This window comes from Plecotus auritus (genome assembly GCF_963455305.1).
Source record: "Plecotus auritus genome assembly, chromosome: 9".
Lineage (NCBI taxonomy): Eukaryota > Metazoa > Chordata > Mammalia > Chiroptera > Vespertilionidae > Plecotus > Plecotus auritus.
The window spans coordinates 78556804-78578983 of NC_137783.1; the positions used below are offsets into that span (position 1 = coordinate 78556804).

The 22180-nt window shown below is 39.7% G+C and overlaps 1 protein-coding gene across 2 annotated transcripts; it reads right to left on the reverse strand.

Moving 5' to 3' along the window:
- Positions 1-1356: 1356 nt before the first annotated feature.
- Positions 1357-17348, reverse strand: LOC308233456 (caspase-12-like). 2 transcript variants are annotated; one of them, XM_080640437.1, is made up of 12 exons: positions 17072-17332; positions 15487-15735; positions 13632-13691; positions 13391-13468; positions 13115-13192; positions 10215-10309; positions 9657-9830; positions 8638-8872; positions 8006-8152; positions 4062-4171; positions 3578-3697; positions 1357-3007 (listed from the first exon to the last, which is right to left on the reverse strand). In XM_080640437.1, exons 1-11 carry the CDS (start codon positions 17076-17078, stop codon positions 3599-3601), a joined length of 1332 nt encoding a protein of 443 aa, XP_080496563.1. In that variant the 5' UTR covers positions 17079-17332; the 3' UTR covers positions 1357-3007; positions 3578-3598. The 2 variants fall into 2 exon arrangements, with proteins under 2 accessions (XP_080496563.1, XP_080496564.1); XM_080640438.1 differs by lacking the exon at positions 13115-13192 and having other exon boundaries at positions 17072-17348.
- Between the last annotated feature and the right edge of the window lie 4832 nt (positions 17349-22180).

Below are 22180 nucleotides of genomic sequence, written 5' to 3' on the forward strand. Positions count from 1 at the left end.
CCAACAGCAATCAAGGCTTAACTACACCAAGACTTTGCACTCAGCCCACAAAGGGGTGTACCAAAGGCGTCCACCTCAGGTGATTGGGGAGGCTGAGCTACTGGCCCCTATAGGTCACCTACCACACAAAGCCACTCCATCAACACAGGGAAGCAGCAAAATGTGGAGACAAAGAAACATGTCACGAATGAAAGAAATGGAGGAAAGCAAACTACTGGATGACATAGAGTTCAGAACCACATTTATAAGGTTACTCAAGAATCTTCTAAAAACCGCTGAGGAACTTAGTGAGACCTTTAAGGATCTTAATGAGAATGCCAAAAAAATGGAAAAAGGACCAGTCAGAAATTAAGCATACACTGTCTGAAATAAAGAATATACAGAAACTCAACTGTAGATCAACGTACCCCAAGAATCAAACCAAATATCTGAAATATGAGGAAACAAAAAACACCCAACCAGAAAAACAAAAAGAAAAAAGAATCCAAAAATATGAAGATAGTGTAAGGAGCCTCTGGGACAACTTTAAGCGTACCAACATCTGAATTTTTGGGGTGCCAGAAGAAGAGAGAGAGCAAAATATTGAAAACCTATTAGAAGAAATAATGACAGAAAACTTTTCCTACCTGGTGAAAGAAATAGACTTACAAGTTCAGGAAGCACACAGAACCCCATACAAGAGGAATCCAAAGAGGACCACACCAAGACACATCATAATTAAAATGCCAAGGGCAAAAGACAAAGAGAGAATCTTGAAAGCAGCAAGAGAAAAACGGTTAGTTACCTACAAGGGAGCACCCATACGACTGTCAGCTGATTTTTCTGCAGAAACTATGCAGGCCAGAAGGGAGTGGCAAGAAATATTCAAAGTGATGAACAGCAAGAACCTACAACCAAGATTACTCTACCCAGCAAAGCTATCATTCAGAGTTGAAGGTCAGATAAAGAGCTTCACAGACAAGAAAAAGCTAAAGGAGTTCATCACCACCAAACCAGGATTACATGAAATGCTGAAGGGTATTCTTTAAGAAGAGGAAGAAGAAGAAAAAAGTAAAGATAAAAATTATGAACAACAAAATGACATCAAATACATACCTACCAACAAGTGAATCTAAAAATGAAGTGAATAAAAAATCGGAAGAACAGAATGGACTGGTGAATATAATAGAATCAGGGACATAGAAAGGGAGTGGACTGACAATTCTCAGGGGGGAGGGGGTGTGAGGGGTGCGCGAAGAGATTGGACAAAAATCATACACCTATGGATGAAGACAGTGGCGGGTGTAAGGGCATGGGGTAGGGTGGGGAATCAGGTGGAGGGGAGCTATGGGGGGAAAAAAAGAGGAACACCTGTAATAATCTGAACAATAAAGATTTATTTAAAAAAAATAATATCATCAGTATGAAAACCCATAGTTCACAGCAAATAACTTACATATATTTTAGAAAAAGATTTAAAAAATCTAAATACAATGATAAGAAAATATAGATGGAGTAGTACACTATTTGTTTGAAAAATAGAAGCAAACCGAAAGAAATGTAAATGAATTACTAAAAATGTGTGTTTTACATAATATCATACACATTTATTATCAAACTAAGAAATGCTTGCTAACATATGACCATGAACTAAAATGTTATTATTATACAGAAAGTATTTCCACAGTTATTGAGAAAAATACACAAAACTTGTAACAAAATAAAAAGATAATATGAATTAATAATTCACATTAAAAACTAGCTAGTAAAAGTATTAAAAGTCCAATCAATGATAATAACAAGAAATATACCCATGAAATTGACTATTTTTCATCTATTATATTAGTAACTTTATTAAAAAGGGACATTTAATTTATTTGTCAGTAGTTATCTTAAATTTCTTAAATTCAGAGAAGTGGGCATAAAATTTTGGCAATAAAAAATGTAAAAATATTTACACTTGCATCTAGAAATTCCACTTTTTGGAATATATTATAAGAAAATAAACCTAGTATTACAAGAAAATAAACCTATACTTAGACAAAGTAAAATCTTAAAAATATTTATCATCACACAGTGTGCAGGAAATCCGTATTAAAAAGGACATTAAAAGTAAGTAAAAGTTTAAATAACATATAACAAAATGTATGATGGACTATTAAAAAATTAAAAATAGTATATAGGGTATTTTTATTGCTATTAGTGAGGGTTATCACAAAATAATAAAATAAAACAGAAACAGAATTAATTGTACAAAATCAAGGAACTTTATAAAAATTAGTAGTTTATTAGAGTTAAAAGAAGGTTAAGAAGGATTATTCATTTTTTTAAAGATATTTTCTTATTTTTTTAGGGAGAGGAAGAAGGGGGAGAGAGAGAAACATCAATGTGAGAGTGATGAATTGATTGGCTGCCCCAACAGGGGATGGAGCTGCAACAGGGGTAAGGTGCCCTGACCAGGAATCCAACTGGCAATCACTCAGTGCCTGGATGATGCCCAACTGAGCCACACAGGCCGTGGCAAGAAGTATTATTTCTTCATTAAAAATATTTTTATGGCCAAAACCGGTTTGGCTCAGTGGATAGAGCGTCGGCCTGTGGACTGAAAGGTCCTGGGTTCGATTCTGGTCAAGGGCATGTACCTTGGTTGCGGGCACATCCCCAGTGGGAGGTGTGCAGGAGGCAGCTGATCGATGTTTCTCTCTCATCGATGTTTCTAGCTCTCTATCTCTCTCCCTTCCTCTCTGTGAAATATCAATAAAATATATTTAAAAAAAATATTTTTATGCTTCTCTGTACTTAAAATTTGTTTTACAGTGAGCATGAATTACCTTTATGATAAAATGAGAAAACAAGCATACTTTTAAAGGAACTTTACTGAGCATTAATTCAATAACTGTAAGATAGTGATTTTAGCCTGGCATTTGTAAAGGGTAGGCAATTGGATGTTTGGTACAAAAATATTCTTCATAAAGAATTGACCTTTTAAAGTAGCAGAATCATAGAGACCATAATGTCTCCATTTGTCCTGGAAAAAGTAGAAAGAGAATGTTGCTATTAGTAACCAGAAGTAAGATATAAATAGAACTAATTTCTACTATGAGATATATCTTCACAAAAGGGCTATGTATCCATCATGGCCAAACAAGACTATCTTTACTAGGGCCTCACTGCCTCAGTGTAGATTCATCAGCAGTCAGTTGACACTGTGGCACTAGCAAGCCTCTTTCCAAACAGAGAAGGGATATGACTCAGCAAAACAGGTTTTTTGGGAAGGAAGTCAAAACACCAGCTGTATGTAACATGCCCAATTGTTTTGTTTAGTGCATGCGTCAGAATTAAATATTTTCTACTTACTGAGTAGATTTTTGAGAGAAGGACTGAATAATTTTCTATCTGGACTTAATTATTTCTTATGCAATCATTGCTTATGCAAATAAAACCAGGGTTCCTCCAAGGGCCATTAAAAAAGGGCAGATAAGGTGAGCCTTAGTGATGACTGGGCAGCAGCACTCTATCCTTGTTCACCATTCTATCTAGACTTTCTGTAAAGACTCTGAGCAGGAAGCACCCAAATCCACTTCTTGGATACATTTACCTGAGATACTTCATATGAGTTCTAGTTCCCAGGGAAGAGGTAGAAATACCGTGTCATGGATACTCTTTCAATCGTTGGCATCTGGGCCACTTCATTTGGTGTCTCAAATGAATGTTGAACCTAAAGTAGCAAAGAAAGCCTTTAGAGATTTTTGAAAAAGGAAATTTGAACTTCTCACTTAGGGGTCAGAAAGTTATAGTATGTGTTAAGGTTATTTTTACAGAAATTTTAGCATCCTTGGATATAGTGCATACACAATGGAATTAGTACCTTCAAAAACATTCCCTGAATGAGCAAGGCTATTAGAATTGGAGAAACTCACACTGGTTCTATGTATTACTTCAAAAAACTTCCCATCAAAGTAAACTTGGAATACAGGAAAGAGCATCAAAGGGACTTAAGGCTTCAGGATTCCTGAAAACATTTTGTAAATGGTTCTACAAAGTTTTCTGGGGCATGGAATAAAAGGAAAAGAAGATCCTACCTTTCGAAAAATCTCCTCCAAATGATGACACCAAGAATATTCTTTGATGTGGTAGATAATTTGGGAAATGAAGAAAGAGCCATTTTTGTCCCTTCTCCAAGAGCTGTTATCTGCAAATAAAAAATATTGAGCAATGCAGATGTTGTTTAAGTATGAAAGACTCCTAAAGCCATAGCTTTTAGACAAAGTTTGATTTTAATGCTTTGGAGGAGAGAGGGAGGCCAAATCTGGATAAAGCTAGGACCACAGGTTTTTATAGCAGGTCAAAGAAAACCACCATGGACCCTCAATCATAAATCCCCCTTGACTTTATTAGTAGCAGGGCCAAAATTATGGACCTTAGGATTGCAAGTAGTGGAAAAGAACATAAATCCTTTCAGCACCTACTACACCCAGCCCTTGACGTTCTTTGACTCTGGGTCTTCTCTTCATCCATACTACTTCTTAGTATAATTTTTTTTACACTTTAAGTTTCATTGTGTGAATATCTATTGAATTACTACTCCTCTTTTCCACAGCAATGTGATCAATTATCTTCCATCATAAAAAAAGCAAATATTCTAATTGTCAGTTTATCTGCAGCTACATTCCTATTTCTCCTTTCTTTTTATAGTTAAGTTTCTCAAATATATCTCTACTCATTATCTTCATTTTCTCCTAGCCTCCTCACTCCTATCTAGCTTCTCCCTCCCACACTATATTTACCAAATGACTTTCTGCAAGGTCACCCATATCCTCCAAGTCATTAAACCTAATGGTAACTCATTGGGCCTCATCTTTACCTGAGCTCTTATTCACATCAGAAACTATTGGTAACTCCAGCAGATTCTTTCTTAGTAACTCTGACAACGCATAGTCCTAGTTTTCTTTTTTATTCTCTGACCCTACCTTCTGAGTCGAATTTTTAAAATATATTCTTATTGATATGAGAGAAGAAAGAGGAAGAGAGAGAGAGAGAAACATCAATAATGAGAATCATCGATTGGCTGCCCCTTGCATGCCCCACTCTAGGGATCGAGCCCACAACCCAGGCATGTGCCCTGACTAGGAATCGAACGGCCACCTCCCAGTTCCCAGGTTGATGCTCAACCACTGAGCCATGCTGGCTGGGCCCAAGTCTAATTTGATGACTAATATTTCTAGCTCTGATCTTGAACTCTAGAGTTCTTCAGGTTTCAGATGTAAGATTCCATCTCATTCTGTTCTCTGTTTCTAGACAATTTTATCTATTTTTAGAATATTAAATATCAACCTTAAGTGAGCATCTCTCAAAATTCTAACCCTCCTCTGAAAAATATAGCTATGTAATCTTTACTCTTCATTTCATCTTGAAGTATGCAAAGGCATCTCAAACTTTCTTTCATGATTCCCATTTTAATGAATGTACCCCAGTCATCTACGTACAAACTTGAGTCACCTCTATCATCCCTTCTTCTTTACCTGCTAAATACACTAAACCACCAAGTCATATTAATTTTTATCTACTAATTATTTCCTGGATTCAACACCTTACCTCATTTCAAGACTACCATTATCACCTGTGGCTTGTAATACTGCAATATCATATTAACCTGTCCCCCCTATATTAACTCTTACTAGACTGTAACCCATTCCCCACAGAATCCCCAAGGTGATAATTTAAAAATATTATCATTTCCTTGCTTAAATTTCACCAAAATTTCCTATTACTATCATATAAAGTAATATTAATAGTAAAGTATCTATAATAATAAAAGGCTAATATGTAAATGGTCATCACGCCCTCACGCTATAATGACCGATCAGCAGGAGGTGTTGGAGCACCTCTCAGGCCCTCCCTCCATCCCCCAAGCAGTGGCTCTCGCAGCACAGATGGGAGGCGGGTGCAGATGGGAGGCAGGGCATCTCACGCGATTTTGCGAGCTGAGCCTCTAGTATTAGTACAAAAGACCAAAACCTTTCCTAACATACAAGACCTCAAATTGCATGGCTCCTGTGTACCTCTCCAACCTTCTTCTTGGAAACTCTCCCTTGGATCCATGCTCCAGCTTCACTGGCCCTATTCTCCAAGCTCCTTTCTTTCTCAGGTCCTCTGTGTACACTGCTTCATCTGTCTGGTATGTTCCTCTCTTACCCTTGCTGTGGTTAACTCCTTCATCTTTCACATGTGAGCAAAGATTTTTCTTTAAAGCATTTATCACAGTTGGCAATCATTTGTAATTTATGGTATGTGATGTGTATATTCCCATCCCCTCTCTAGCCTGACCATATACTCTGTAAGGTCCAGTAGTCATGTCTGTTGTAGTTGTGTATCATATGCCTGCACCCAGCTCAGCCCTAGCACATGGCTATGTGTATAAAAAATGAATGCAAGAATTTTACATATTATACTTTATTTTCTCAACTAAATTAAACAATGTCTTAGAAAATGTATCAGGCCATACATGACTTTTTTTTTTTTAAATATATTTTATTGATTTTTTACAGAGAGGAAGGGAGAGGGATAGAGAGTTAGAAACATCGATGAGAGAGAAACATCGATCAGCTGCCTCCTGCACACTCCCCACCGGGTATGTGCCCGCAACCAAGGTACATGCCCTTGACCGGAATCGAACCTGGGACCCTTCAGTCCGCAGGCTGACGCTCTATCCACTGAGCCAAACCAGTTAGGGCCATACATGACTTTTAACTACATTTAAAAGCAAAAAGTGTAGGTCTCTTTTTTAAAATATATATTCTCCAATATCTATAATAATAAAAGCATAATATGCAAATGGACCAAACAGCCAAACAGTGGACAACCATGCTATGACACCCCCTGGCGCCAGGCCAGCCAAGGCAGGTGCAATGTGATTGGCCGGGGGTCCGGCCATTGCCCCATGATCACCCTGTAGAGGGAGGCCCAGACCACTGATCAGTGGGCTGTGGCAGGTGGGCAGGGCCTACCTCGCAGGAGTGAGCCATCGCGGGGCTCCCGGACTGTGACAGGGCACAGACTGTGCTGAGGGAATCCTCTCAATCCCCATTGCATGAATTTCATGCACTGGGCTTCTAGTATAAAATAAAGTGAAGCAGAACTATTCCAGATGTGCAGTTGGCCTGCCTGAGCTTTTTCCTATTTCTCCAAGCTAGACACAGAGGATCCTCTAGTTCCTTGCTACTACTCACTTATGGTCATGGTTCAATAGCACTGGTATCACCATGGAGATTTTCTGAAAGGCAGATCTACTGAATCAAAAGTCTACATTTTAATGAGATTCCCAAATAATTTCTTTGCACATTAAAGTTCGCAATTACTAGAGCACTTAAAACTGTGAATTATGTAATCTAGTTTCTGAAAATTGCCCTTGTTATCTAAATGTTGTTAAACAATGTTGCGGATGACTATTATATCAGGGATATCTTTTGTTTCTACCTTCTACTCTTCTACTATGACTCCCTACCAAAGAAAGATATTTTAGTCATTGGCTGAATTATCCTAAAGACAGGCACTTGAATTTTAACAGATTTCCCAAGACTACATTCAAATAACAGGCCAAGAGATTCAAGAATATGTAGTACAATTATTATAGTTTTCTTGGTTAGCTTATTTAATTGCTAGTACATGATCAGGTAGACCAAACCCTGAGAAGATGATACATTTCTGTGCCATGGGTATATTAAAAAAAAAATAAAAACAATCAAAACAAAGCAAAAAAAAAAAAAAAAAACACCTCTTACTTTATTTATAGTTAGACTATTCTAAATCTGGATCTTCATTGACCTGTGTAGTTTGAAAGTTTCCTCCAAAATAAAGACTTGTAACTTTCTAGTGATGCAAATTTTAATATTTTAAATATATCTTCCACCCAAAATATCTCATTATAGAGGAAAAGTTCTTAAAATAGTGATAAAATATTATCATGGCCTAGCTTGTAATCTAGGAACTAATAGGTTGAGAAATTGTTCTCTTTGAAGTCACTTACGTGGAGTTGATGATTTGAATGCAATGAAGTCCTTCTCCACGTGGGTCTTTGTAACAGCATCACTCCAGACATAACACTGAAAGGTATGGTTATATCTACATGCAGAGGCTTCTCCCATGTCTGGCACCCAAACAATCCCATCACCTCCTGAGAGAGACATCAGTGTCATATGAAAGTTGTTATATTCAAACACATACATAGACACACACACACACACACACACACACACACTATATATATATATATATATATATATATATGTATATATATATATATATATATATATATATATATATATAACAATTATACCTTTACTTCCATACATTTTGGTATAGCATTTATTAAAAATGAAAGTATCTTACTGCTAGAAAGACTACCTCACTGACTGTGAACCATACAAAGCCACTTAACTTTAGAGTAAACTTGTTAAGTTTACAAATGATTGGGGCTTCCTAATTAAGCTACTTACAATTTCTTTAAGAATAATACAAACTTAACACAATTCTGGGCTGGGCCTAAGAGTAGTAATGAAATGTTTTTTCTCACCCATCTCTGGGAAAAAGAAGGCTAGACATCAGAAGAATAGAAAGAAATGTAAAGCCATTCCCTGATTTCCCCCAACTCAGACTCACTTCCTCTGCAAGCCTGCATGATGATGATCTTGGGTTTGTCTCTTAGACTCTGGCAGTTACGGTTGTTGAAAATTTGGAAGATTGTATCATCATGAAGTATATCTGGTTCTTCTTCTTTGTGTTTTGTCCCACAGATTCCTTCCAGGACACCGTGTGACATAAACACCAAGATTGTACTGTCGGAGGATCGGTGCTCTTTGCGGGCAGCAAACTCACAGAGCACTGCTACCATTTCCTGAAAGAGACTCCAGAATCACTATGAAGGAACTCCCCATATATAGTTTGTAACTGAATAGTAGATGGAGTTAACAAAAAGGTGCAGGCAAGAAGGGATCAGGTGATTTGGACTTTAGGACGATGCTGGGAGATGAAATAGAATGAGGGGCAAGTGACATGACTAGTCTCCAGTAGGAAGGCTTAGTTTTTATCGGTTTCATATGTTGGAGTTTCTGTAAATTTTCATTAAAAAAGAGTTTCCTATTGACAAAAGTTATAAACACTTAACAAATTCATTCATCATGGAACAACAGAAAGTTAAGTTTACATGGTTTGTCTAAAGTCACCCAGGATATTTTAGGCAGAGCCAGAATCATAACTTTCTGTGTGTGTGTGTGTGTGTGTGTGTGTGTGTAAACTTGTTTTTGTTTTTTACTACATATGTGCTTTTACATTTAGACACATGATATTGAAATTATAGAAGTCTCATGAGCTCATTCTGTAGTTATCAGGCAATTTTAGGGCTCAGGTCTTGTGTTTCACCAATACTATCAAGTAATAGATTTTCTCTCAGATTGAGACCTTTAGAAAGATCCAGAACTTTTAGTGAGATACTACTACTAAAATGTACTCTAAACCTTTGCTATGAGACTGCACTTGAGGAAGCAGAATTCCAGAGATCCTATTCTTGAGCAAATATAATTCCTATAACATATGCATATTTTGTTCATATAGCTGCTAAGGAAGAAGTTCAAAATAGTTTAGGATGGTAGGAAGCTTGTCCCACTTTCTTGAGTTCTTACCGGGGCTGTAAGATTCACTTTTACAACCACTGAATATCCAAGGCTTTCTAGCAGGTCTTGCATCCCCAAAAGGTCATCTTCAGAACCATGTCGTTTAGAGAGATGATCAAATTCTTTGTTGTGGATGATGAGGGCCAGGCGTGTTCTGCCCTCTTTATCCATCACTGGATAAATCTGCAATTAACAAATGCAGAATTAGTTGTCCCAGGCCTCCTTATTTTTGCCTCCAAAGTGCATAGAAAACAGACCTTTCTGATTATAGAATGGATGGCTGAGGATCTTAGGAATGGAACTATTCTATGTCTTTATGAGGAAAGAGGACCATAGACTGAACACATGTAGTAGGAACTTGGCATTGGTTAGGTGGTGGGTAGGGGTTTAGAATGTGTTCCAGGATGGGATGGAAGAGACAGGAAATCTAATGTAAGGATCGCTTAATTAGATAGCATGGTTAGGTAACATCCTATGGTTTTTACAAGAATTAAAATTCCCAGTGTTATCTCCAGTATTTTATTTAAGTGGGCAAATTGTGTTTCTCCCTATTCCAAAGCAAAATACCTCATCTGCCTTTGTTGTCTTCAGTCTCTGGCAATGTTCAGGAGGACAAAGCTTCAACTTATGAATGGGTTGGGAAGCCTGGGTTTCCTGAAGAGCTAAAAGAGAAAAAACACAACAAAAACAAACCCTCATTAAGCAATAACATCCACTGCTTTGCAGTCATGCAGCTCTGTTGAGTGGGCTCTCATTCTTAAGAATTGCTTGCTGCCATCTCACCAAACAGCTTAATATAATAAAAATGATTTCTATTTAAAATTACTAACACAAAAACTTGAATATTCCCCCTCTTTTCTTTCTGCCTCTTAGTGACCCCCACTATATATTTCTGTTTTTGTTAGTGCTCACAGCATTGACTTATCTTTAAAACCCAACTCATTAAATTCATATAAACACAGTATCTAAGATTTAGAGGGAAGCCTAATGTTCATTTGGCCTAGTTAAGTTAGCATTCAGATATTTGAACGCCACATACAATACCCCTATTTATTACTACCATTGTCTGAAATATCTCCACTAACAGCTAACTTAAAACACTCTAAATCATTTTTGAATAGTTATGAATATCGTAAAGTAAAAACCTTCTAAGTATTATTATGGATTTCCCACATTGTGATCACACAAAAATAGTCTAATTCCTTTCCCTGTGAAAGCCCATGAATTTTTCTGTGACTTCAATTTATCTCTACATTATTTTATATAATTGACCCATATAAACAATTATTGTATATTACCTTGTGTTTATTGTACTGTAAGCTGAATTAGGACAGGAAAAGTGTCTTTAATCTTTGTATTTCCAGTGCCTAGCAAGATAATCTGGCACACATTAATGATATCTGGTACAGTTTATAACTGCTTGTTCATGAATATAGCAGTTATCGTCAACTTGAAAACAGCTACCAAGTATTTCCTGGTTCCTTGTTTCTCCTTAGTACAACAAACCTCTGTTCCTTTTAGTATTTTTTACATAAGAATTATTTCATTTTTTAACCAACAAATCCATCAGTTCACCTACATATCTACCCACCTACTCTATTTTTCCTCCTATTACAAATAAAGACAAGTTCTTCCTCCAATAAGAATGATACCTCTACTTATGCTCTGAGTTCCATCACCTCTCACCCACAGGAATTGACTCAGGAATTTATTTAGCTGTGCTTTCTCCACCATCAGTTTCTCTCACTCTTCTCACTGTGTTATCCCCATTGGCATAGTAGCATGCCTTCATATCAAGTTATCTGTTAAAAACACCTGCCCTTGACCTCACTTCCCCTCCAGCTATTATTGTCCCATTTCTCTTTTCCACTTCTCAGCACAACTCCTTTTAAGGCTTTGTCTATGTTCACTATTTTTATTTTTTCAACTCATTTTTTTCTCCTGGTTGCAATATAAACTGGCTATCATTCTCACCATTTAAAGTACTTGTTATCAAGGTTACCAAAGACCACCTTTTTCCTTTCTCATCATTTAACATCTTATTTTTGAAAGATGTTTTCTAGGCTTCTGGGATGCTGCATTTTCCAGCATTCTTTCTAAATCTGTCCCCACTGGTGACTCTTCCTCTTCTGCCATTAGTCCAAAAGTTGGGTTGTTCTAGGTTGGAGCCTCTGTTGTTCTCTATCAGCATTTCTCCCCAGAGGGCCTTTTTCAGTCCCATCACTGGAATTCTATCTACATGCTGATGAATCCCAAAGTGTTTTCCCATCCCTGATTATTCTGCAAAATCCTGTTTACTCAACATCTGCCTTGGATACAGCACATTTCAAACTAAACATGTACTAAGGGCTCCTGATATTTGTCCACTCCCGCAAATCTGTTTCTCCTGAGTTTACTCTGAATCACAAGTTTTCGCAGTCTCAGTAAGTTGTCAAGCCAAAAAACCTAGAACCACCCTTGATTCTTTTACTTTTTTTATTAGCCCACACCCAAGTGATCTATAGTTTCTGTTGATTTTGCCTCCAAAATAGATCCCAAATTTAATTCCCTGTCATAATCTCTGTTACTGCAATTCTAAACTAAAAGCTATTAAATATGCAAATAGGTTTCAAGTAGTCTTGCTGACTCTATGCTTGTCTATCCCTCCTCTTAAAAACTCCTTAAATGTTTTCTATTACAAACAAAATCCAATTCTTTCCACTCTCTAAAATGCCCCCAAATGGCATTGCAGCAATAGTCTGACTCCTTAGCTGCTTCTCTTACCACATTCTAGCTAATTTCCTTCTCTTCAGCCAGATTGGCCTTTTCTATGACAAGATCATTCCAAGCTCAAAACACTATCTTGTTTTGCCTTTCCATGGAATGCTTTTGCTTTAGAGTTTGGCCAAACTATTGCTCAGGTATGTACTGAAATATCATCTCAAAAGAGTTCTCATAACTATCCACCCTGGATCATGTACCTGCCACCCACCCCAACATCTTTTTCTATGGGCTAATCCTCTTTTCTCGTGTATGTTCCCTAAAATTATGCTACTTCATCTCTGCATGTTTATTATATACCTGCCTTCACTACATTGTAATTTCCATGTAAGCAGGATCTTTATATTGCTTATTGCTGTAAACACATTTATTAGAATAGCATATAGTAGGTTTTCAATGAACAAATGCATAAATGTAATATAAGAATAGATATAACAATGAGTACAGATTACAAAGTTTTTATTCCTTTGTCTGTTCAGAACTTCTGAAGATCTGATACTCAGAAGACAACACTATCATTACTGCCTTTCTAGACTCTATCATACTGCCTTCCTAGACACTACCAGAGAACATGTTTAGTTGGTAGCAGATGGACTTAATGCATAGATTTGGGGTGGGGGGGTTTACTCCATTTTTCTTTCCACTGTGCCACAAGGCCTTTTTATTGCCCTAGTTCAAATAGTGTCCTTATATGTCCATGAGGTTACCTGTCAGAGGTAGAACCGATGCCTGGGACAAACCAACATGCTTCTCAGTTTCACCATCTTCATTTTCACTTCCAGATTCTTAGAATTAAAGAGCAGGGATGCATGTGTTAATCTTACTTTTGAGGGACTTTGTTGGGGGCAGAAGGGAAAAATACCTGATTTCCTGAATCTAAATTCAGTGGTCTTTTCACTATAACATAGGGCCGCTGTATAGCTGCCTTACATCAAGTACTGTATGAGGACTCCCATGAGTCACTGGGTTTTGATGGCAGTTACCTGTTGGAGGGAGAGCCGATGTGTGGACTGATTCAGCTTTTTCCTTATCTTCATTTTCTTCACTTTCATTTCCAGATACTGAGGTGGAATGAACAAAATGTTAAGCATCAATGCTCTACTCTGAAGGTTATTTCCAAAGACGAAAATTGACTGAGAACACGGGTTTCCTAGGTCTTTACCAGAATATATTCTGACAACACTAGAAGTTTTCACCTGTGAGGTGAGATTTGGAGGCAGTTACCTGCTGAGGAAGAAGATCCACTGTTTTCAGATTCATTATCCTCATTTTCACGATAAGATGCTAAAATAAAATAAATATGCATTAGCAGAAGTAAGTTTCTAGAACCTACACACTTCAAATTCTTCTCCTAGCACTTACAAAGAAATTACTATGTTCCACATATGGTATATGAAGCATGGAGATTTGGCTCATTCTTTAAACTCCAAATTTGTTTTAGAGGACTGCAACCTCTACAAAGTGAAGGAGGAGGCTGAGTTTCCACAAAATAAGGAAGAGGTCATTATCTCCCTGTTTATTTAATACAAGGAATCATTAAGTTATTGAACCAAGGCTTTTCTGCAAAAGCATTTCTCATTCCGAAGAGGAAAAATACATCTTTACAAAAATTTGTCTTTCAACAACAACAACAAAATAATCATTGAGGGATGTTGCAAGGGTTTGGAATACACCCATGCATAAGTTTTATTCTAGAGTAGGAATCAGCAAACTATGCTCTGTGGGCCCTACTCAACCCAACACCTGTTTTTGTAAATGAAGTTTTATTGGAACACATCCACACTCATTTTGTACTTATTATATATTGCTGATTTCATGCCACAACAGCAGATTTGAGTTGTGTTCTGGCAGAGACCACATGGTTCAAAAAGCTTAAAATACTGTCTTTTCAAAGGAAAGGTGTGGCCAACCCATGATCTAGGGGGAAGACACACGTATGTGTCAAATTGTTTATGTCCTTTTTTAATAAGAATAAACACAAGTTCTTAGAGATATGTCTTTTGGGATAGGCCACCGTTAAGCAGAAGACAGTGTTTTTGTGTGTGTGTGTGTTTTTTTCCATTGGATATTTTATATCTAGGAATGACTCTAATGACTACAGTGTATGGCCAGAGTAGCACAGATTAGCTAAAAGCTCTCATTAAATTTAATACAACTCCAGCACCATTAACTGATTCATTTAGCAAATATTTACTCAGCACCTATCAGGTGCCATTTCTGTAAGTTGGGATATATTCTTAAACAAAGCAGACATACATGCCTCATGGAGTTTACATTTCAGCAGGGAGAGATATGCTATAATAAATAAATAAATAAATAAATAAATAAATAAATAAATAAATAAATGTTATGCAATGATTGAAGGTGACAATTGCTAAAGAAAATGTGCATCAGTATAAAGTGATTGGGGATGTTGGAACAGGGTCAGGAGTATATTAAGGCATTTTAAAATCCTATCTAATAAAGAGGTAATATGCTAATTGACCCTCATGCCATCACAAAGATGGTGACGCCCACAGCCAATAAGGAGGGAATATGCTAATTGACTGCCATGCCCTCAAAGATGGAGGCACCCACAGCCACAAGATGGCGGTGCCCAGTCCGCTCAGCCCTGCTTGACCCGGCTACTTCATGAGCCTGCCTCCGGAGTCCCCCAGTCCTCTCAGCCCCCCAGCCACCCAGGGCCAACTCAAGGTGTAGGCAAACCTTGGATGGCAGCTGTCCAGCTGCCCAGGGCCACCCGAGGCTCAGGCAATCAGGGCTGGCTGAGGCTTGTGCTGCTGGCAGTGGCAGCAGCAGAGGTGGGATGGGGCATCACCTTCCCTTGATCACTGGTTGCCTCCTGCCCCTGAGGGCTCCCGGACTGTGAGAGGGGACAGGTTGGGCTGAGGGACGCCCCCTCCAGTGCATGAATTTTCATGCACCAGGCCTCTAGTATTAAATAAGAAAGTCAGGCAAAGAAGGTACCAGAGATGTGAACAATTCATGTTCCACATGTGAATAGAAATAAGAAAACAGAAAGGGTGTTATGATAGTAGATAAAGAACAAGTTACTGGCCATTTGGTCTGAGATACTCACTCAAACTCAGTAGATTCTTGGGGTTGAAGAAACGGTCCATAAGTATTTCACTTGTTGTTTGAGTTTTCTCAGTGATATCCTCAAGTAGACTTTCAGTCCTGTTCACGATGAGGTCCACTCCTTCTCCCAATCTTTGTAACTCATCCTTATTTATAACCTTTTTTTCCATCAGATCATCAAAAAAGCCATCGATCATGTTCTTGGCAATTGACTTCACCTTATAGATGGGATCTTCTTTCTGTCTCTTGTCTGTGAAAACAACAGAATTTTAGATATAGACAAGATCTTCCATAGGTTCCAGGCAGTGGTTCTCTAATTTAAATATGCCAAAGAATCTGAAAATCATAAGCAAGAGCTGCCTGCACCCCATTCTCAAAAATTCTGATTTGGTCCCGGGTAGCTCAGTTGGTTAGAGCCTCATCCTCAAAGCCAAGGTTGCAGGTTTTATCCCTAGTCAGGGCACATACAAGGTCAGGTCACATACAAGAATCAACAAATGGCCCTTGCTGTTTGGCTCAGTGAATAGAGCATCCACTTGCAGACTGAAGGGTCCCAGGTTCCATTCCAGTCAAGAGCACATGCCCAAATTGTGGGCTCAATCCCCAGTGGGGCATGCAGAAGGCATCCAATCAATGATTCTCTCTCATCATTCATGTTTCTATCTCTCTCTCCCTGAAATCAATAAAAATATATTTAAAAAAAACAACAACCAATGAATACATAAATAAGTGGAACAACAAATTAATGTTTCTCTCTCTTCCTTCCTCTCTCTCTAAAAATTCTGATTTGATGGATCAGGGTGGGTCTATCAGATTTTCATTTTATTTCATTTCTGTGAATTTTCATTTCTAGCAGTTCCCAAGGTGATTCCACAGACCACACTTTTAATAGCTCATATCTTACTTAAGCCTGTGCCTTTTTATAGATGAAGAAACTGACAGTCAGAGACTTGAAGCAACTTCACTACGGAGGTCCATGATAGCTGACATGGGTCAGTTTTTGTATCATCCACCATCTTTTCACTTCCTATCACATTTATCAATACTTAAGAATACATGATGTTCAATTGTATAGAGTAAAACACGAGCATATTATACTTGTAGAAGAATGCATTTTGCTTCCACGGGCAGGGCTGAAAGCAGCTTTGTTTGTAGAGATTGAGAGCACAAGTCACAGCTGGTTTGCTTGCTGAAAATGAAACATAGAGGAAACGCAAGTTCCTGTGTCCCACAGCAGGGCCTCTCACTCAAACAAGAGAACGCTGTTAAAATGGGCCAGAATTCTAGGGCGGTAAGAGCCCAAAGAAAAGCCTAAAATCACAGGAAAGGTTTAAGAACATAGATCCAGATATTTTTGCATTTTCCTAATTTTCCCCCCAAGAAACTGTAACATATTAACTAAAGCCTTTGTGCGTTAGCATAGTCACTTCTGTGACCCACGCTTCCATCACCCACCATCCCGGAGTAGAATAGTTTTGTCTGCTGAGTGCCCCTTTCATGCTCTGCTCCTCTTCCTGAGCCTTCCTCCTGAGCTGTAAGTCCCCCAGAACACAGCCATAAACAGTGGAAAAACTGGAGTTACTCACCAGCCATTGCTGCTCAGGCTCCCTGGGCAGGAAAAATCTTAAAACGAAAGCAACTTCCTTTCATCTCTCATTGGACACGTGTGTGTTTACTGGTATTGCTTAAGTGGAAACTGCTGCTTCTCAAATTCTCTTGTTCTTTGCCAGAATAAAATTGGACTCCTGTGATTCATAGCTTCTTTCCTTTGTAAAATAGAGCAAAATCTTTTCAGTTTGATATAACAAAGTCAGTGGAAGAACACACACACACACACACACACACACACACAGTTTCTGTTCTATTTTCCATTCTATTTTTAGCACAGTTAACAAATCAAATTGACCCTTACTTGTCTTTGTGCCACAGCCTAACCACTAATTGGAGGGAGGATTGACTTGACTGATGCGTGTTCACCCTGTGAAGTGAAGTGTTAATGTGGAAGGATCAGGGAGCAAGAAACTGACAACTGCACACCTTGAAAGGAGTATCACTTTAAAAACCCAAAAAAGTCGCCAAAGCCGGTTTGGCTCAGTGGATAGAGCGTCGGCCTGTGGACTCAAGGGTCCCGGGTTCGATTCCGGTCAGGGGCATGTGCCTTGGTTGCGGGCACGTCCCCGGTGGGAGGTGTGCAGGAGGCAGCTGATCGATGTTTCTGGCTCTCTATCCCTTTCCCTTCCTCTCTGTGGAATATCAATAAAATATATTTAAAAAAAAAAAAAAAAAAAAAACCAAAAAAGTCATCTCTTTTATTTTCTCTTTTATTTTAAAGAAAACAAAAAATAACTTTATTTTGTATATTGGAAAATCCTGTGAACAGGATTATTTTTCAGTTTAAATACAGCAATAGTAATAAATAAAGGGAACCTTAGAACTGTTATACTGTGTTCAAATTCAATGGTATCTGCTGACCAAGAATAGTGGAGACTTCAAGCATCTGTGAGAAAAGCCCAGTACTCAATTTGAAAATAAATGGTTAGATTTAAGAAATTCAGTTTAGATTTATTAAACAATCCTATATAATAAAAACCTAGATGGCACCACGCGACGTCATCACAAGATGGTTGCTGTGATGTTGTCACAAGATGGCCGCTGTGACATCATCACAAGATGGCTACACCCATGTGGTCAAAGATGGCCGCCCCATGTGAACACAAGATGGCTTCCACAAGATGGCCAGCAGGGGAGGGCAGTTGTGGGCAATCAGGCCAGCAGGGGAGGGCAGTTAGGAGGGACCAGGCCTGCAAGGGAGGGCAGTTGGGGGTGACAGTTAGGGGTGACTGGGACGACAAGGGAGGGTAGTTAGGGGTGACCGAGCCAGAAGGAGAGGGCAGTAAGGGGGGACCAGGCCTCCAGGGGAGGACAGTTGGGAGGGACAAGGCCTGCAGGGGAGGGCAGTTGGGGTGATCAAGGACTATAGGGGAGGGCAGTTGTGGGGGACCAGGCCTGCAGGGGAGGGCAATTAGGGGGGACCAGGCCTGCAGGGAAGGGCAGTTAGGGGTGACCAGGCTGGCAGAGGAGGGCTGTTAGGGGTTACCAGGCTGGCAGGGGAGGGCAGATATGGGTGACCAGGGTGGCAGGGGAGGGCAGTTAGGAGCAATCGGGCTGACAGGGGAGCAGTTAGGCATGGATCAGGCTAGCAGGGGAGTGGTTAGGGGGTGATCAGGCTGGCAGGCAGAAGCGGTTAGGGGCTATCAGCAGGCAGGCAGGCAAGCGGTTGGAGCCAGCAGTCCTGGATTGTGGAGGTATGTCCGACTGCCCTTGAAGGATCCCAGATTGGAGAGGGTGCAGGCTGGGCTGAGGGACCCCCCCCCCTTGCATGAATTTCATGCACCGGGTCTCTAGTATATATAAAAAGCCAGCGACCTGAACACTGTAACAACCAGAATGACCGGTCGTTATGATGCCCACTGTGGCCAGTGAACCAGCCCGATCGGGGGGTGGGGCCGGCCAGCCAACCTCCCATGGCCCCACTCCTGATCAGCCTCTCCCACCCTGATGTAGGGAGGGGCGGGCAGCCAACGCCCCCTGCAGCCCTTCCTCCTGGCTGGCCCTGCCCCTGCATATGTGAGTGTTTTTCCAACTGTGTGGTGATATGTGAAAACCTTTATGTATTGGATTTTTAATATTATCTCTCAGTAGTAGAATGAATTCTCTATAATATGTGGATTTGGATCTTTGTGATGTGTCTCATGTTTCTACACAAACAGCTAAGTACAGAAATATAAACATTATGAATCTTTGTAGTGTAAGTTAAACATTACAATTCAAAATTCAGTTAAACCTTACAATTCAGAATTCACAGTTTCTATTTTTCATGGCTTTGCAGAGACAATGCACAACAGTGGTCAATAACTCAGATTCTGGAGAAAGTCAAATTGAGTTCAAATCATGGTGTACCCACCTACTAACTGAGTGACTTTTGGCAAATTATTTAAACTATATTCTTTTGTTTTATTATAGGTAGAATGGAGATATTAATAGTAATTATGTTATAGGGTTGCTGTAATGGTTAAATTTATTTCTTATATATAAAATTCTTTACAGTAATCAAATACAGAATTAATATTATTTTAATAATATTAAATATTATTATTAATAATTATGTTAATAAATATTAATGATTATGGTTATACTAGAGGCCCGGTGCACAAAATTCGTTCACAGGGGGTGTCCCTCAGCCCAGCCTGCACCTTATCCAATGTGGGATCCCTTGAAGGATGTCCGACTGCCCTCTCACAACAGGCAGTCGGACATCCCTCTCACAATCCAGTACTGCTGGCTTCCAACGGCTCGCCCACCTGCCTTCCTGATTGCCCCTAACCACTTCTGCCTGCCAGCCTGATCACCCCCTAACCACTCCCCTGCCAGACTGATTGATGCCTAACTGCTCCCCTGCCAGCCTGTTTGCCCCTAACTGCCCTCCCCTGCAGGCCTGGTCACCCCTCATTGTCCTCCCCTGCAGGCCTGATACCCCCCAACTGCTCTCCCCTGCAGGCCTGGGTCCCCCCCAACAGCCCTTACCTACATGCCTGGTTACCCCCAACTTCCCTTTTCTACCAGCCTGGTCACCCCCAACTGCCCTCCCTTGCAGGCCTGGTCCCTCCCAACTGCCCTCCTCCGCTGGCCATCTTGTGGTGGCAATCTTGTTTCCACATGGGGGCAGGATCTTTGACCACATGGGGGCAGCAATCTTTTGTGTTGGAGTGATGGTCAATCTGCATATTACTCTTTTATTAGATAGGATAGAGGCCTGGTACATGGGTGGGGGCCAGCTGGTTTGCCCTGAAGGGTGTCCCGGAGCAGAGTGTGTGTTCCCTTGGGACGTGGGGTGGCCTGGGCAAGGCGCCTGTGATGGTGGGGTGGCCTGGGCAAGGCGCCTGTGACCGGCCATGCCCCCCGGTGACCCAAGCGGAGGCCCTGGTATCTGGCATATATTTATGTTCTACAATTGAAACTTTGTAGCCTGGAGAGGATCCAAGCCTTCTGCTTGCTCCATGGCGGCAGCCATTTCTGTTGGGATTTATTTATCTTCTATAATTGAAACTTTGTAGCCTGGAGGGAGGCCTGGGCCAGCAAGGGCAGGCGGAAAGCTTGGCTTCCTCCATTGTTAGGGAAACCCAAGCCTCCATCCTGCTCTCTGTGTCCACAGCCATCTTGGTTGGGTTTATTTGAATATTCACTCCTGATTGGCTAGTGGGTGTGGCTTGTGGGTGTAGCGGAGGTATGGTCAATTTGCATATTACTCTTATATTAGATAGGATTTGAAACTGAGAGCATCTTATTTTAATTCATTTCAGGTATGTACTCAAATATTTACTCAATATAGAAGTAGTACATATCCTTACTTAGTAGCTCTGATAGCCATGGCGCCAAAATTCCTCTACCAATATTCACCTTCCCAGAAATTTTAATATTCTCTCTCCCATTGCTGACACTCCCCATTCTCTTTCCATTTTTTATCTGATGATATTTGTATTTCTATACAAATACAGTAAGGTCATCCCATCTTGAACAAAATGCCAAATTATTTTGGACAATATCCAAGAGCTTGTTAAAGAATAAAATTTTCCTCAAGTTTGGAAATATGCAATCATCTGGAAAGAAAATAACAAGAAAGTTAATTAACTGATAGAAAGATAGATGGGAATAATTTGCTAAAATAATAGTTTAGTGATGAAAAATATTATCTGAATCTATGATGTCGGTTAAATAATAAATTAGAAAACTTCTCTGAACCATACTAGACCGTGGGTTTGATGAGTATACAACTGAGGAGCTGACCAATTTACAGTTCTTATCTTCCATCTAGGCACCATCTCCTATCATCCCACTGCTGAAGGACAGTCACGGCCAGCTCTCTTCATGCAGTTAAATGGAGGTATTATATGAGTCCTAAGCTAGAATATCCAGTTAGCTTACTCCACTTCATTTCCATTCACCCACCATTTTCATTGAAATTCTAGTCTCTATTAAAGGACCCAAAGACACAGTCAATGTGTTTTCATTTTTATTTAAAAACAAAAGGTTAAATATGTGTGCCATACTGGTAAAGCTGCTTCTAGAAGTTGGTAAAGAAGGGCAGGACTACCTGTAATTCCCTAAAGAAGGAAAAACAAAACAAAACAAAACAAAACAAAAACATACACACACAGACAGATCAAATACAGAAGGTGAGGATAGTAATTCCCAGAAGCCTTCAATCCGACCCTTACCATCATTCCCCTTTCATCCTCTTCCATGTGCTTTTGCCACTTCCTTTGACTTCTGTGACCCTTATGGTATATTCACCAAATTTCACAGGGTGATCTTTGTAAAACCTAATTCGTTCTCATTTCTCTGTTCACAGCACTCAAAGGGTTTCCTATCTCACTTAGGATTACAATTTTACAACAGTTACCATGTGATCACCAAAGCCCATGTGACCAGACTTTTCACTGTTTTCTGAATGTGGCTCTGCCATTTCCCCCAGTGTGCTGCCTTTTGGCAGTTCTTTAAAGATGTGAAGCACATTTCTGCCTCAGGGCATTTGTACTTGCTAGTCCCAGGGGTGCTAAATCACTGTTCTGCAGAGAATCACAAGGTTCACTACCCCACTCTGCCCACTCTCTGTTCTGATTTATTTTATCACTTCA